The 12,863-nt window shown below is 46.1% G+C and overlaps 1 protein-coding gene across 1 annotated transcript in view; it reads left to right on the forward strand.

The window, feature by feature from the left end:
• FLII (FLII actin remodeling protein) overlaps positions 1–12,863 on the forward strand; it is a 53,259-nt gene that overhangs the window by 11,434 nt on the left and 28,962 nt on the right. Inside the window, exons 6-12 of the mRNA XM_060282402.1 lie at positions 581–742; positions 2,530–2,633; positions 4,048–4,223; positions 5,738–5,895; positions 8,173–8,257; positions 9,052–9,199; positions 10,427–10,560. Coding sequence (XP_060138385.1) covers positions 581–742; positions 2,530–2,633; positions 4,048–4,223; positions 5,738–5,895; positions 8,173–8,257; positions 9,052–9,199; positions 10,427–10,560 — 967 coding nt within the window. The remainder of the gene's footprint in view (positions 1–580; positions 743–2,529; positions 2,634–4,047; positions 4,224–5,737; positions 5,896–8,172; positions 8,258–9,051; positions 9,200–10,426; positions 10,561–12,863) is intronic.

Consider the following 12,863-nt stretch of genomic DNA (forward strand, 5'->3'; position numbering starts at 1 on the left):
AAAGAAAAGGGAGCCATTTTTACAGTTTCCAGACAGATAATCTAATCCAGCCAGTCACATGTTGCTGGGGAAACAAACAGCCTCCATCTGCAGAACATTCAACAATAGAGGCCTGGGTAAGAGGGCGGACCGGGAAGGGATCTAGCCTCCTTTATCTCCCTCCCCGATCTCTTGCAATCAGCTGCTGAGTGGGTTCCTTTCAACACCCTCTTTCCCTCTTGTTAGCCTTTAGCTCTTTCTAAAAAAAAGAAAAAAAGCACGATCTGCCTTTCGCCCCTGGGCAATTAGGCTCCAGGGACCACGCATTTGCTCCATAAGACGCACAGACATTTCCTCTTACTTTTTAGGAGGAAAAAAGTACGTCTTATGGGGTGAAAAATACGGCATAATCATAGCTGTGCATTTTGAGCTTCTTGTTCAGATGCAAAGGCCTGGTACAGAATGGGGTACCCTCCACCCCACCCTTGAGATCTCCAGCTGTGGTTAAGCTTCCTCGCCTAACCAGCAATCCAGTAGCTGGAACCTGCCTGACCAGGTGTGCCATTCCTCTTCCCCCCCCTCCCTCCCTTTCTCCCTGCAGCATCGACAACATCCCCAACCAGCTGTTCATCAACCTGACAGACCTGCTCTACCTGGATTTGAGCGACAACAAGCTGGAGAGCCTTCCCCCCCAGATGAGGCGCCTGGTGCACCTGCAGACCTTGGTTCTGAACAACAACCCTCTCCTGCATGCGCAGCTCAGGTGAAGCGGCTGGGAGCTGGGGAGGGGGGGGGAAGGAGAGCGAGAGCAGGTGTTCTGCCGTCTCTCTGCGGCTGCAGTCGGTCTCCTTTTGCTGTGTGTTTTGAGCAAAGGAACTGGGGGAGGGCAGGCTTTCAGCACCTTGAAGCTGTCAGGTTTCCTTTGGCGCTTTTCAAAACGCAAAGGTACTAGTCCTCATGGTTGGGAAAGTGTGATTGGGGCAGGGAGGGGCCAGAGCTCAGGCGCACCAGGGTGCCCACTTTCCACTTGCCTTCTTCTTTTCCCCTCCCCATGATAAACCAGAGCAGGACAGATGTCAAAATCTGTGCCACAGACCCATCCAATCTTGGAAGGCCTTTGCCTTGTTTTGTGATCCCAACAGGTGGTACTTTAAGGTTTTTCTTAAAAAAAAAAAAGACCCTACAGCAGGCTTCCCCAAACTGCAGCCCTCCAGATGTTTTGGCCTACAACTCCCATGATCCCTAGCTAACAGAACCAGTGGTCGGGGAAGATGGGAATTGTAGTCCAAAACATCTGGAGGGCCGCAGTTTGGGGATGCCTGCCCTACAGCAACTTGAGCCAAGGTTTTTTTTGGTGGTGGTGGGTTGTATTAAGTTGAAAGAGAACAGTGAGGCCCCACGTAGCTTCCATTTTGCTCCTCTGCATGTGAAAAAGAAGATGCTGCCTCTGAGATTGTACAGAGTGCCTTCCATCGTCACAGTGTAATCGGAGCTGATCTCAAAACTTCTGAGACTTATGGGGGGCACGGCTTGTACCCCAAGGCTGCGGAGGGGCCATTCCCCGCCCACGGCTTCCCTTCACATTTCCTAACCTTGTGAAATGCATGCCTTTATAATAAAAATAAAATACAAGTTTTTTCCGGTTGAACAAAATAAAGTGGAAAAAGCAAAAGAGACTGCAATATATGCTGATATAGATATGATTTTCATATATGCTACTTTCTGTACTTTTCCGTGTATAACATGTATAAGACGCCCCCTATTTTGGGGGACTCAAATTTAAGAAAACGGGGGGAAGATGGCACAAAGTTGTTGAGCTTTTTTAAAGGGGGAGAATGCCAAAAATCGCTCATCTGCACGGGCCACAAAATCCACCTCTCGTCTGTCCCCTTGCTGGCAGAAGCTGCAAATTGCCCGCCCAACTGCCGCAGCGTTGGCAAATCAACACCATCCTTGACGCAGCAACCAATTACACGCGCAAGAGCCACTGACAGCTACGGCAGCAACCAATAAAACGTCCACTACCCATGTATAAGATGACCCCCAATTTTTAGCATGGATTTTTAGGACAAAAATCTAGTCTTATACACGGAAAAGTATGGTATATGTTATTAATAACCTAATTATGCTCGCTCCAAAGATCAGTATATTTATCCAAACAAAGTCTGTTGCAAGTGTTGTCTTCAGTCCATTGATTAAAGGGGAGCATATTTTTGTTCTTCCAGTTCTTCAATACCAGTCTGCTGGCCGTAGAATCCATTTTTGTTTTCTGGTTGTCAGCTTCTATATAATAGGTATATAATTCAAAGGAATATTTTCCTCTGAAAAAGATGGTTGGTTTTTTTTTGCAAAATGCATGCCGGTCAATTTGCACCTAGATACATGGGAGACGACAGCCCCGTCTTGCATTTAAGGAAGTGGGCCCTAGTCCACGAAAAGCTTATGCCACAATAAATTTTAGTTTTTTTAATGCAGGGGTGGGGAACACCTGATAATCCTTCAGGGTTTCATCTTGTTATGGTCCTCTTCTCCCCTCTCTTTGAACTGAAGGCAACTCCCGGCGATGGTGGCCTTGCAGACGCTCCACCTCAGGAACACACAACGGACCCAGAGCAACCTTCCCACGAGCTTGGAAGGCTTGTCAAACCTCGCAGGTATGATTCCCGAGGAAATGGGTGAATGGGCTCAGGTCCGTGCATTGAGCGGCCTGCGAAGGAGAATCCGAGGCTGCAGGTCTCTGAATCTTTCCCTGGGAGTAAGTCTCATGGAACTACCTGAAGGAGCGTCTCCACCCCCATGAGGTTACAGGGAACCAGGCGGAGGGCCTTCTCGGTGGTGGCGCCCACCCTGTGGAACACCCTCCCGTCAGATGTCAAGGAAATAAACATCTGACTTTTAGGAGACATCTGAAGGCAGCCCTGTTTAGGGACGTTTTTGATGTTTGACGTTTTATCGTGTTTTTAATATTCTGTTGGGAGCTGCCCAGAGTGGCTGGGGAGACCTGACCAGATGGGTGGGGTAATAATAATAATAATAATAATAATAATAATAATAATAATAAGGTTCTCTAAATGACTCCCTTCCTGCCCCTATTGCCTGGAAGGCCTTCTCAGGACACCGGCAGTGTCACACTGCCCTGGCCAACCTCAGCTCAAACACTGTCTCTCCCTTGAAGCCTGATGGGCGGAGTACAAATAATAAATTATTATTATTATTATTATTATTATTAGGGATGGTTTTTGGTAGGCATGCCTAGGGTTGCACCACTAAGGAAATGTATAGGTTCCTGAGTTAAATTGATAGACTGGGGCCACATCCACACCAAACCAATTTAAAGCACTAGGTACCACTTTGAGCAGGCTTGGCTTCCTGCAAAGGATTCTGGGAGCTGTACTGTGTTAAGGGTGCAGAGAATTGTTGGAGGGTTCCAGGTTGTGGGGAGGCTCCTCTGGGACCCTGTAGCCCATGTGGGTTGCATCCAGAACCCACCCTTGTTGAACCCTGACTCTGCCTTGCTTTAATTTTTCTTTTTCTTTTTTTAAATTCATGTTTATTCATTTTGCAAACATAAAAAAACAATACATACACACCAAAACGAACACATAAAAAAGTACACAAAAAAGACAAAAGAAAAAAAAGAAAAAATATATCTAATAACCTCACATCATCTTCATAACATTTTAGACTTCCCCGGTTCCGCCCTCATTGATTCCCTATTTCAATTAATCAAAAAGCAGTTTTCACAGTATTAAATGAATATTAATTAAAATTTCATTTCTACTTATCACCATTCAATTCTATCTATATACTCCAAACATATCCTTATACTATAATCTATTAATTGTATCTCCCTTTAGCTTAGATTTTACCAGCAATGAAACTCCATTTTAATATTTCCTCCTCTCTCCTAATCTTTATAATCAATCTATTAACAAATTCATCCCCCCTTCCCCTGGATCCAGATTCCCCAGATGTCTCAGTGAATTCCATATTTCTTACCAGTGTCGGACTTTCCCAATTAATCCAGCCTAACTTGCTTTAATTTTTCCCTCCTCCTCCTGTGCACAGATGTGGACCTCTCCTGTAATGACCTGACCCGCGTCCCCGAGTGTCTCTACACCCTGTCTAATATACGGCGCCTCAATCTGAGCAGCAACCAAATTGGAGAACTCTCCCTCTGCATTGACCAGTGGTGCCAGCTGGAGACCCTCAATCTGTCGAGGAACCAGCTTACCTCCCTGCCGGTAGGTGGCATTCCCCGTCCAGGTAACTGGGACACCAGCTCTACCATGCTACTAGTTGGCTGCAGAGGAATGGTGGGAGGAACCAGCTGGGGACCCACAAGGAAAGAAGGCTCAGAGCCAGGGGATCGGTGGTGGTGGGACAAAGATGAGTGGTCAGAGGGAGACAAGGGAGAAGACTGCGAGGAGAAGTTTTCAGAAACTGAAGGGGCAACAGGGAGTCTGTGGCAGCCACTTTAAAAGCATAACAATTCAAGAAGCTGAAAAAGCAATCTGAATAAGTAGATCAGGAAGTCATGCTTTCTAAACAGGTGTTTCTTCAGGAGCCGGTGGTATGCCAATACTGATGGAGGTGTCTCATATTTTAGCAGGGAGGCGTTCTGACTGTCACAAACTGGTTGGACACAGAGGGATGGTGGGAGGAGCCAGCTGGGGAACCCCCAAGGGAAGAAGGCTCAGAGCCCGGGGACTGGCAGTGGCATGACAATGAATGGTGAGAGGGAGAAGACGGGGAAGGGATGTTGGAAGCCGAAGAGGCAACAGGACTTGGCGAGCAGGGAGAGTCTGTGCAGGGCTGGATTAACCATTATGGAAAACAAGCCCATGCTTAGGGCATCAAGGGAAGGACAGGACTACAGAAACTTTCCATTGCTGGATTTTTAACATCAACGGTCATTAATGGCCAAGCGTTCATTTTCTCAGTTAAGTATGTTAAAAATCCCAACAGAACAACTGCAACAAGGCAGGCTAAGTATATAAGGAGGTGTATTACGTAAGATTAGTTTTGAGGACCTGATATAAAAGGTAAAGGGACCCCTGACCATTAGGTCCAGTCGTGACCGACTCTGGGGTTGCGCGCTCATCTCGCATTATTGGCCGAGGGAGCCAGCATATAGCTTCCAGGTCATGTGGCCAGCATGACAAAGCCGCTTCTGGCAAACTAAAGCAGCACATGGAAACGCCGTTTACCTTCCCGCTATAGTGGTTCCTATTTATCTACTTGCATTTTGACGTGCTTTCGAACTGCTAGGTTGGCAGGAGCTGGGACCGAGCAACAGGAGCTCACCCGGTCACAGGGATTTGAACCGCCGACCTTCTGATCAGCAAGCCCTAGGCTCAGTGGTTTAACCACAGCGCCACCTGGGTCCCTTGAGGACTTGATATAAGACATTGCAATTAGAAAAAGTAGAACATTTTTCAAATATAAATGAAGTGGACATATACAAAAATAAACATTATTTTCCATCTTACTGAAGGTTTTGTTTCATTTTGAAAAATAAACTATTATTTTGGGATTTACTATTGCATATATATATATGTATGTATATATATATATATATATATATATATATATATATATATATATATATATATATATATATAGGCACCCTTTTAAGTGCCCAACATTGCAGAAAATCAGTGTTTAAAATGAGAGAGTTAATGAATGAATCGGCAAACGAATTCATGAGCAAATCTCCCTTGATCTGCTTGACTCTTTGCACGTGTTTCCACCCTAGTCGGCCATCTGTAAGCTGACCAAGCTCAAGAAACTCTACCTGAACTCCAACAAGCTGGATTTTGACGGCATTCCTTCGGGGATCGGGAAGCTGGTCTCCCTGGAGGAATTCATGGCTGCAAACAACAACTTGGAACTGATTCCAGAAAGCCTCTGCAGGTATGCTAAGCCCTGCTCCAAGTGGCCTTGAGGGACAGAATTTCTTCCCAGAGGACTAGCTGCATGTTTGAACGTTCACATGGTCGGACATGGTTTTATGTGGCTTTGGCCGATGTGCTTCCAGGTTGAGACGATTCCTGTAAATCAGTATCGTTCTGCGGCAACTTTGGAAACAATTAATGTCTCTTCCAGCCCACCTATGAACCTGAAGCTTGTAATTCATCAATTTTGGGGCAAGCCTCTAATATTTATTTTCCTTTATTCAATTTCTGTCGTGCAGCTTTCAACACATGGTTCTCTGAAGGAGCTGAGCAATAAAAACGAGAGACCGATACACTGGATGCCCCCACAATAGCAAATAACAATTGATAAAATACGATAAATAGGAAGGGCAGTTTTGTTTGAGTCGCAGAGGCTTAAAAGGTTAAGCAGTTTCGAAGCCTGAAATGAGAGCCAGTGTGGGGTAATGCTTAGAGTGTTGGACCTCGGACCTCAAAGACCGGGGTTGAAGTCCTCCTTTGGTCATGATGCTTGCTGGGTGACTTTTGGACAGTTAACACACACTCCCAGGGCCTAGCCTACCTCACAGGGCTGTTGTTAATGGAGGGAAGGGTGGGAGAATGACATACAATACCTTGAGCTACTCGGAGGGAAGATAGTTTAGGGGGAAAGGCATTTAAGAGCTGACATGATGGCCGTTTGTACAATTGTGCATGGCATGGAGAGTGGATGGAGAGACTCCCCCCCCCTCGAAATACTAGAACTTGTGGACGTCCAATGGATGGCCATTCAGACCAGACAGAAGAAAGTCCTCCTTCACATTTGTTGTTGTTTAGTCGTTTAGTCGTGTCCGACTCTTTGTGACCCCATGGACCAGAGCACGCCAGGCACTCCTGTCTTGCACTGCCTCCCGCAGTTTGGTCAAACTCATGTTGGTAGCTTCGAGAACACTGTCCAACCATCTCGTCCTCTGTCGTCCCCTTCTCCTTGTGCCCTCAATCTTTCCCAACATCAGGGTCTTTTCCAAGGATTCTTCTCTTCTCATGAGGTGGCCAAAGTATTGGAGCCTCAGCTTCACGATCTGTCCTTCCAGTGAGCACTCGGGGCTGATTTCCTTCAGAATGGATAGGTTTGATCAGGCACCCCCAAACTTTGGCCCTCCAGATGTTTTGGACTACATTTCCCATCATCCCTGACCACTGGTCCTATTAGTGAGGGATCATGGGAGTTGTGGGCCAAAACATCTGGAGGGCCACAGTTTGGGAATGCCTGGGTTTGATCTTCTTGCAGTCCATGGGATTCTCAAGAGTCTCCTCCAGCACCATAATTCAAAAGCATCAATTCTTTGGCGATCAGCAGTTTTTTATGGTCCAGCTCTCATTTCCATACATCACTACTGGGAAAACCATAGCTTTAACTATATGGACCTTTGTAGGCAAGGTGATGTCTCTGCTTTTTAAGATGCTGTCTAGGTTTGGCATTGCTTTTCTCCCAAGAAGCAGGCGTCTTTTAATTTCATGACTGCTGTCACCATCTGCAGTGATCAAGGAGCCCAAGAAAGTAAAATCTCTCACTGCCTCCATTTCTTCCCCTTCTATTTGCCAGGAGGTGATGGGACCAGTGGCCATGATCTTAGTTTTTTTTGATGTTGAGCTTCAGACCATATTTTGCGCTCTCCTTTTTCACCCTCATTAAAAGGTTCTTTAATTCCTCCTCACTTTCTACCATCAAGGTTGTGTCATCAGCATATCTGAGATTGTTGATATTTCTTCCAGCAATCTTAATTCCGGCTTGGGATTCATCCAGAATTAAGATTGCCGGAAGAAATATCAACAACCTCACATACCTCACATAGCGCAGAGTTAAACTATGGAACTCCCTGCCACTGGAAGCAGTGACGGCCGCCAACTTGGATGGCTTTAAAAGAGGATTGGGCAAATTCATGGAGGAGAACGCTATCAAGGGCTGCGATCCGCAATGGCTAAGCTCTGCCTCCACAATTAAAGGCAGCAACGCTTCTGGGTACCAGTTGCCGGAAACCACAGTAGGGGAGAGGGATCCCCTGATCAAATCCTGCTTGCTTGGCCCCTGTGAGAACAGGATCCTGGGTTCGATGGTCCCATTGGCCTGATCTGACAGGCAGCCCTTACGTTATGGGGATTCGAACCTGGAACTGTCTGGATGCAAGGCAAATGCTCTACCTCTGAACACAGCCCTTCCCCTAATGACTGAACTGGTTCGGAAGGAGACAGTAATCATCTCTTTTTCTCCCCGCAGATGTGTCAAGCTCAGGAAGTTGGTTTTGAACAAAAACCGCTTGGTTACATTACCCGAGGCTGTGCACTTTCTGACAGACATTGAGGTGAGGCCGGGGGGGGGGGGGTCCTTGCTGGTAGAAGGGCCTGGGAGTTGGGATGGGGGGGTAAGAAAAGGGGACCAATATCTTACCTGAAGGAGCATCTCCACCCCCATCGTTCAGCCAGCTGAGGTCCAGCTTCTGGCGAGGGCCTTCTGGCGGTTACCTCACTGCAAGAAGTGAGGCTACAGGGAACCAGGCAGAGGGCCTTCTTGGTAGTGGCACACCCACCCTGTGGAACGCCCTCCCATCAGATGTCAAGGAGATAAACAACTAATCTGACTTTTAGAAGACATCTGAAGGCAGCCCTGTTCAGGGAAGTTTTTAATATTCTGTTGGGAGCCGCCCAGAGTGGCTGGGAAACCCATCCAGATGGGCGGGGTATAAATAATATATTGTTGTTGTTGTTGTTGTTGTTGTTGTTGTTGTTGTTGTTGTTGTTGCTGTTATTAAACTTTCATATTGTGGGACCCCACTTGGCCCCTGATGGGCCAAAAGTGAAGACGATTTAACCACTCAGAGTTACAAGTTCCAGGGCTCTCTGGGAAGAGGGATTGGCTGATTAACCACCCTGAAATCTGTAGCTCTTCGGGGATCAACTCTCAGCACCCTTAACGAACAACGTTTCCCAGAATCCTTTGGGCGAAGCCATGACTGTTTAAAGTGGTCCCTAGCAACATGCGGATGAGCTCCTGTGTTTCTCGTTCCCATAGCTGCCCTTGACTTAAATAGCCTCCCCACACACACTCTGCTTCCGGCTCTGCAAATCCATTGCCTCTTCCTACCCTTCCTTCTTGCAGATCCTGGATGTCCGTGAGAACCCCAACCTGGTGATGCCCCCCAAGCCTGTGGACAGGACCTCCGAGTTTTACAACATCGACTTCTCCCTGCAGAACCAGCTGCGGCTGGCGGGCGCCTCCCCTGCTACCGTAGCAGCTGCCGGGGCAGGTGAGTTCGGTTCTGCCGGTTATCCTGGTCTTGCGATTTCCTCGCCCCCAGCCTTCCTAGTAAATGATAAACTGCCTTGTTTTCTACCAGTGAATTGCATCCCGTGTTAATCCTACGCAGAGTATAGACCTACTGAAATGAATAAGACCTGAGCAGTTTACTATAGGTCCATTAATTTCAGCAGGCCTGTTACCAGTTGGAATTAAATAAAAAATAAAAAATGGCGGTTTGGTTTAAAAGACTCAGAAGTTTTAAAATATACGGTCAACTCACAACTTAGGCACATCCAAGTTGCGCAAATTCAGCTTTACGTGCTTGTCAGGGGGGAAAATGCTGAACTTTTTTTAAAAGGGGAGGGCAGCCATGGGAGTGGGAAGTCAGTAATCCCTCCCACCCACCATTGCACTCACCTGGGAGAGTGTTCAGAGGCACAGAGAGGGTGTGTTTTGACCAGGCATCCCCAAACTGCGGCCCTCCAGATGTTTTGGCCTACAACTCCCATGATCCCTAGCTAACAGGACCAGTGGTTGGGGAAGATGGGAACTGAGGTCCAAAACATCTGGAGGGCCGAAGTTTGGGGATGCCTGGTTTTGACTATACATGATTTTGGCTCTATGCACCGGAATATAACTCCTGTGTACGTTGAGAGTTGAATATCTATCCATCCAAACGTGCGCTATCCAAACACTAGTTATTCAAAAATTCACTTATCCAAACACGAGGGATCGGTACCCAAACCTCACTTATACGCTCCTCAGATTCAGAGATCCAAATAGCTAGACCTGTGTGTAGTACTGTAAAGAAATAACACAGCCTTAAACAAGCTTTCCTTTTTTGTGTCTTGCTGCTCCGCGGCAGCTGTTCCACTGGAAACCTTGGGGGGAGCAGGGGAGGGGAGAAAAGGGGACAGATTGAATGAAGAAGAGAGCCGCTTTTCCCTTCCTTGTTTGCCTTCTGCAACGTTTCAGAGAATTCTCCCTGTGTTTTTTTCATCATTTTGTGGCCAGAATTCTGCGATCAGGAACGCATTAGACATTTCCCCATAGGAATTAGTGGGAATCGTTGATTTGTTATGTGAACGCTCACCTGACAAACCATCACCTGAGAACACCTTGTGTTCGGAGAGCAGAAACTGCCTGTATAAGCGATGCTTCAAAGCTAGCTCCCATCCCCTAAAATTCTTTTGTTTCTCTCTTTCCTCGACCCGCCCCCCCTTTCTATTCCCAGGAAGCAGCCCAAAGGATCCCATGGCACGAAAGATGCGCCTACGGAGGCGCAAGGACTCGTCGCAGGATGATCAGGCAAAGCAGGTGCTGAAGGGGATGTCGGACGTGGCGCAAGAGAAGAACAAGAAGATGGAGGTAGGAACACACACAGGAGGGCAAACTATCAAGGAGGTGGAGAGTGACTGTCCTTCAAAGGAAGGTTGCGCTAAAGGTTGAGTGTAAGGGGAAGAAAGTACAGAGAACCTCCCCCTTGCATCAGAAGTAGCTCCTCCCCAAGCAGTGATGGAAGCGAGGGCTCTGAGGAGGCTAGTCAGGAAGTGGAGAGAGAGGGCCAGGGCTCCAGCAACACGAGAGAGCCCCGGCTACACAGGAGGGAGGAAAGAGAGGGGGGAGAAGGGGGAAAAGGAAAGCATGGAGCGTAGACCCTTTCCTCCGGTTCCGGAATTACGCAGGAGAAAGAAAGGGAGGAGATTCACTGTCCCGAGACTCCTATGTTGGAGAAGATCACGTGGGGGGGGGGCAGTGCCGGATTCTGGATCGGAATGAGCAGACATGTTTTTACACACCTGTCTCACTGTAAATAGACTGCAGTAATAAAAACTGTTTAAAGACAAACATGCGGAGCGTCGTTACTCTAGAGTAGTCGCAAGAACCCCTGACAGTGAGGAAGAGGCGACACGATAGAAGTTTATAAAACTTTGCAAGGCGTGGAGAAAGAAAAGATTTTCTTCCTCTCTCTCTTAACGCAAGAAATCGTGCCCATCCAGTGAAGCTGAATGTTGGGAAATTCAGAACAGATAAAATAAAGAACTACTGGGTTAATCTGGGGAACTCACTTCCACAAGAGGCTGTGATAGCCACCAACACAGATGGCTTTAGAAGAGAATTAGCCCTCTCCTCCACGAACCTTATCTATTAATGGCTCCGAGCCAGGATGGCTATGTGCTGCCTCCACAGTCACCGGCAGCACTGCTTCCGAATACCAGTTGCTGGAAACCACAGGAGGGGAGAGAGATCTTGTGTTCAAATCCTGCTTGCAGGATAGTTCTAGTTACAGGTAGGTAGCCGTGTTGGTCTGAGTCGAAGCAAAATAAAAAAATTCCTTCAGTGGCACCTTAAAGACCAACTAAGTTTTTATTTTGGTATGAGCTTTCGTGTGCATGCACACTTCTTCAGATTCACTGAAGAATACATTCTTCAGATACATTTTTCAGTGTATCTGAAGAAGTGTGCATGCACACGAAAGCTCATACCAAAATAAAAACTTAGTTGGTCTTTAAGGTGCTACTGAAGGAATTTTTTTATTTTGCTTGCAGGATGTTGAAGCTGTTCGAGATGCTTGCGAGGGCTGCATTCGGGCCATGCTCTGTTCCGTTTTCCTGGTGGTTCCTGACCTGATAATTTCCCCTTTTTTATGCAGTCGTTCACACAACGTCAAAGCCGCTTAGTCTAGCGCAAGTTTAGTGCTAATTTCCACGTTACTTTCCTTCAAAGCAATCTGCTTGCAACCCCCATTAAACCCAGAAAGTTGTGGGGGTTTCGCGTGACAAAATCTGGGCACGCGTGTCTTCCCTGCCGTTTAAAGCTCAGCACGAGACGGCAATTTGTAAAAAGCCACCGTCCCATAACACAAGAGGTATTGCAGTGCCAAAGGAATGTTAGGATCAGGTAAAGAAGCAGTAGGATTATAATCTCTTTTTTAAAAAAAAAAAATTAAAAAAACTTTATTAAGATTTAGATTAAAATACAATCCATACATACTCGAAGACCCCAATCATACCGAACCAACACAAATTCATATATAAATCATAATATACAAAAATCATATGTAAATCATAATATACAAAATCATATAAATCATATAATAATAAAGTGGGGGAAAATACTACTAATAAAAACTGAAACTTTCATCACTAAATAATAATAATTAAGACAATCATGGTGCATCGAAAGTAGTAATAAACATAATATTCCAAAGCATAAAGAAAAAAGAAAAAGAAAGAAAAAAGAGAGAGAGAAAAAGGAAAGGATGAAAAAAAGAAAAGAAAAAAGGAGAAAAACATACATTTATCTCATCATTCACGTCCAAAAACAACCAATAACAGTATCCTCTAAATCAGGCATCCCCAAACTTCGGCCCTCCAGATGTTTTGGACTACAATTCCCATCTTCCCCGACCACTGGTCCTGTTTGCTAGGGATCATGGGAGTTGTAGGCCAAAACATCTGGAGGGCCGCAGTTTGGGGATGCCTGCTCTAAATTCATCAAAGATCTCGATCTCGTACCTATGTTCCTCCCACTAAAGACTCCCACTTATCTCTATTCCCTGTTACTGCATTCCCCAATTGAATATAATTAAATAAGTATCTCCAATAATCATCACATAAAAATATAAGCTCAGTTAACATTTAGATTGTAGGACGAAATATAATAAAATA

Source organism: Zootoca vivipara, chromosome 14, assembly GCF_963506605.1.
Source record: "Zootoca vivipara chromosome 14, rZooViv1.1, whole genome shotgun sequence".
Lineage (NCBI taxonomy): Eukaryota > Metazoa > Chordata > Lepidosauria > Squamata > Lacertidae > Zootoca > Zootoca vivipara.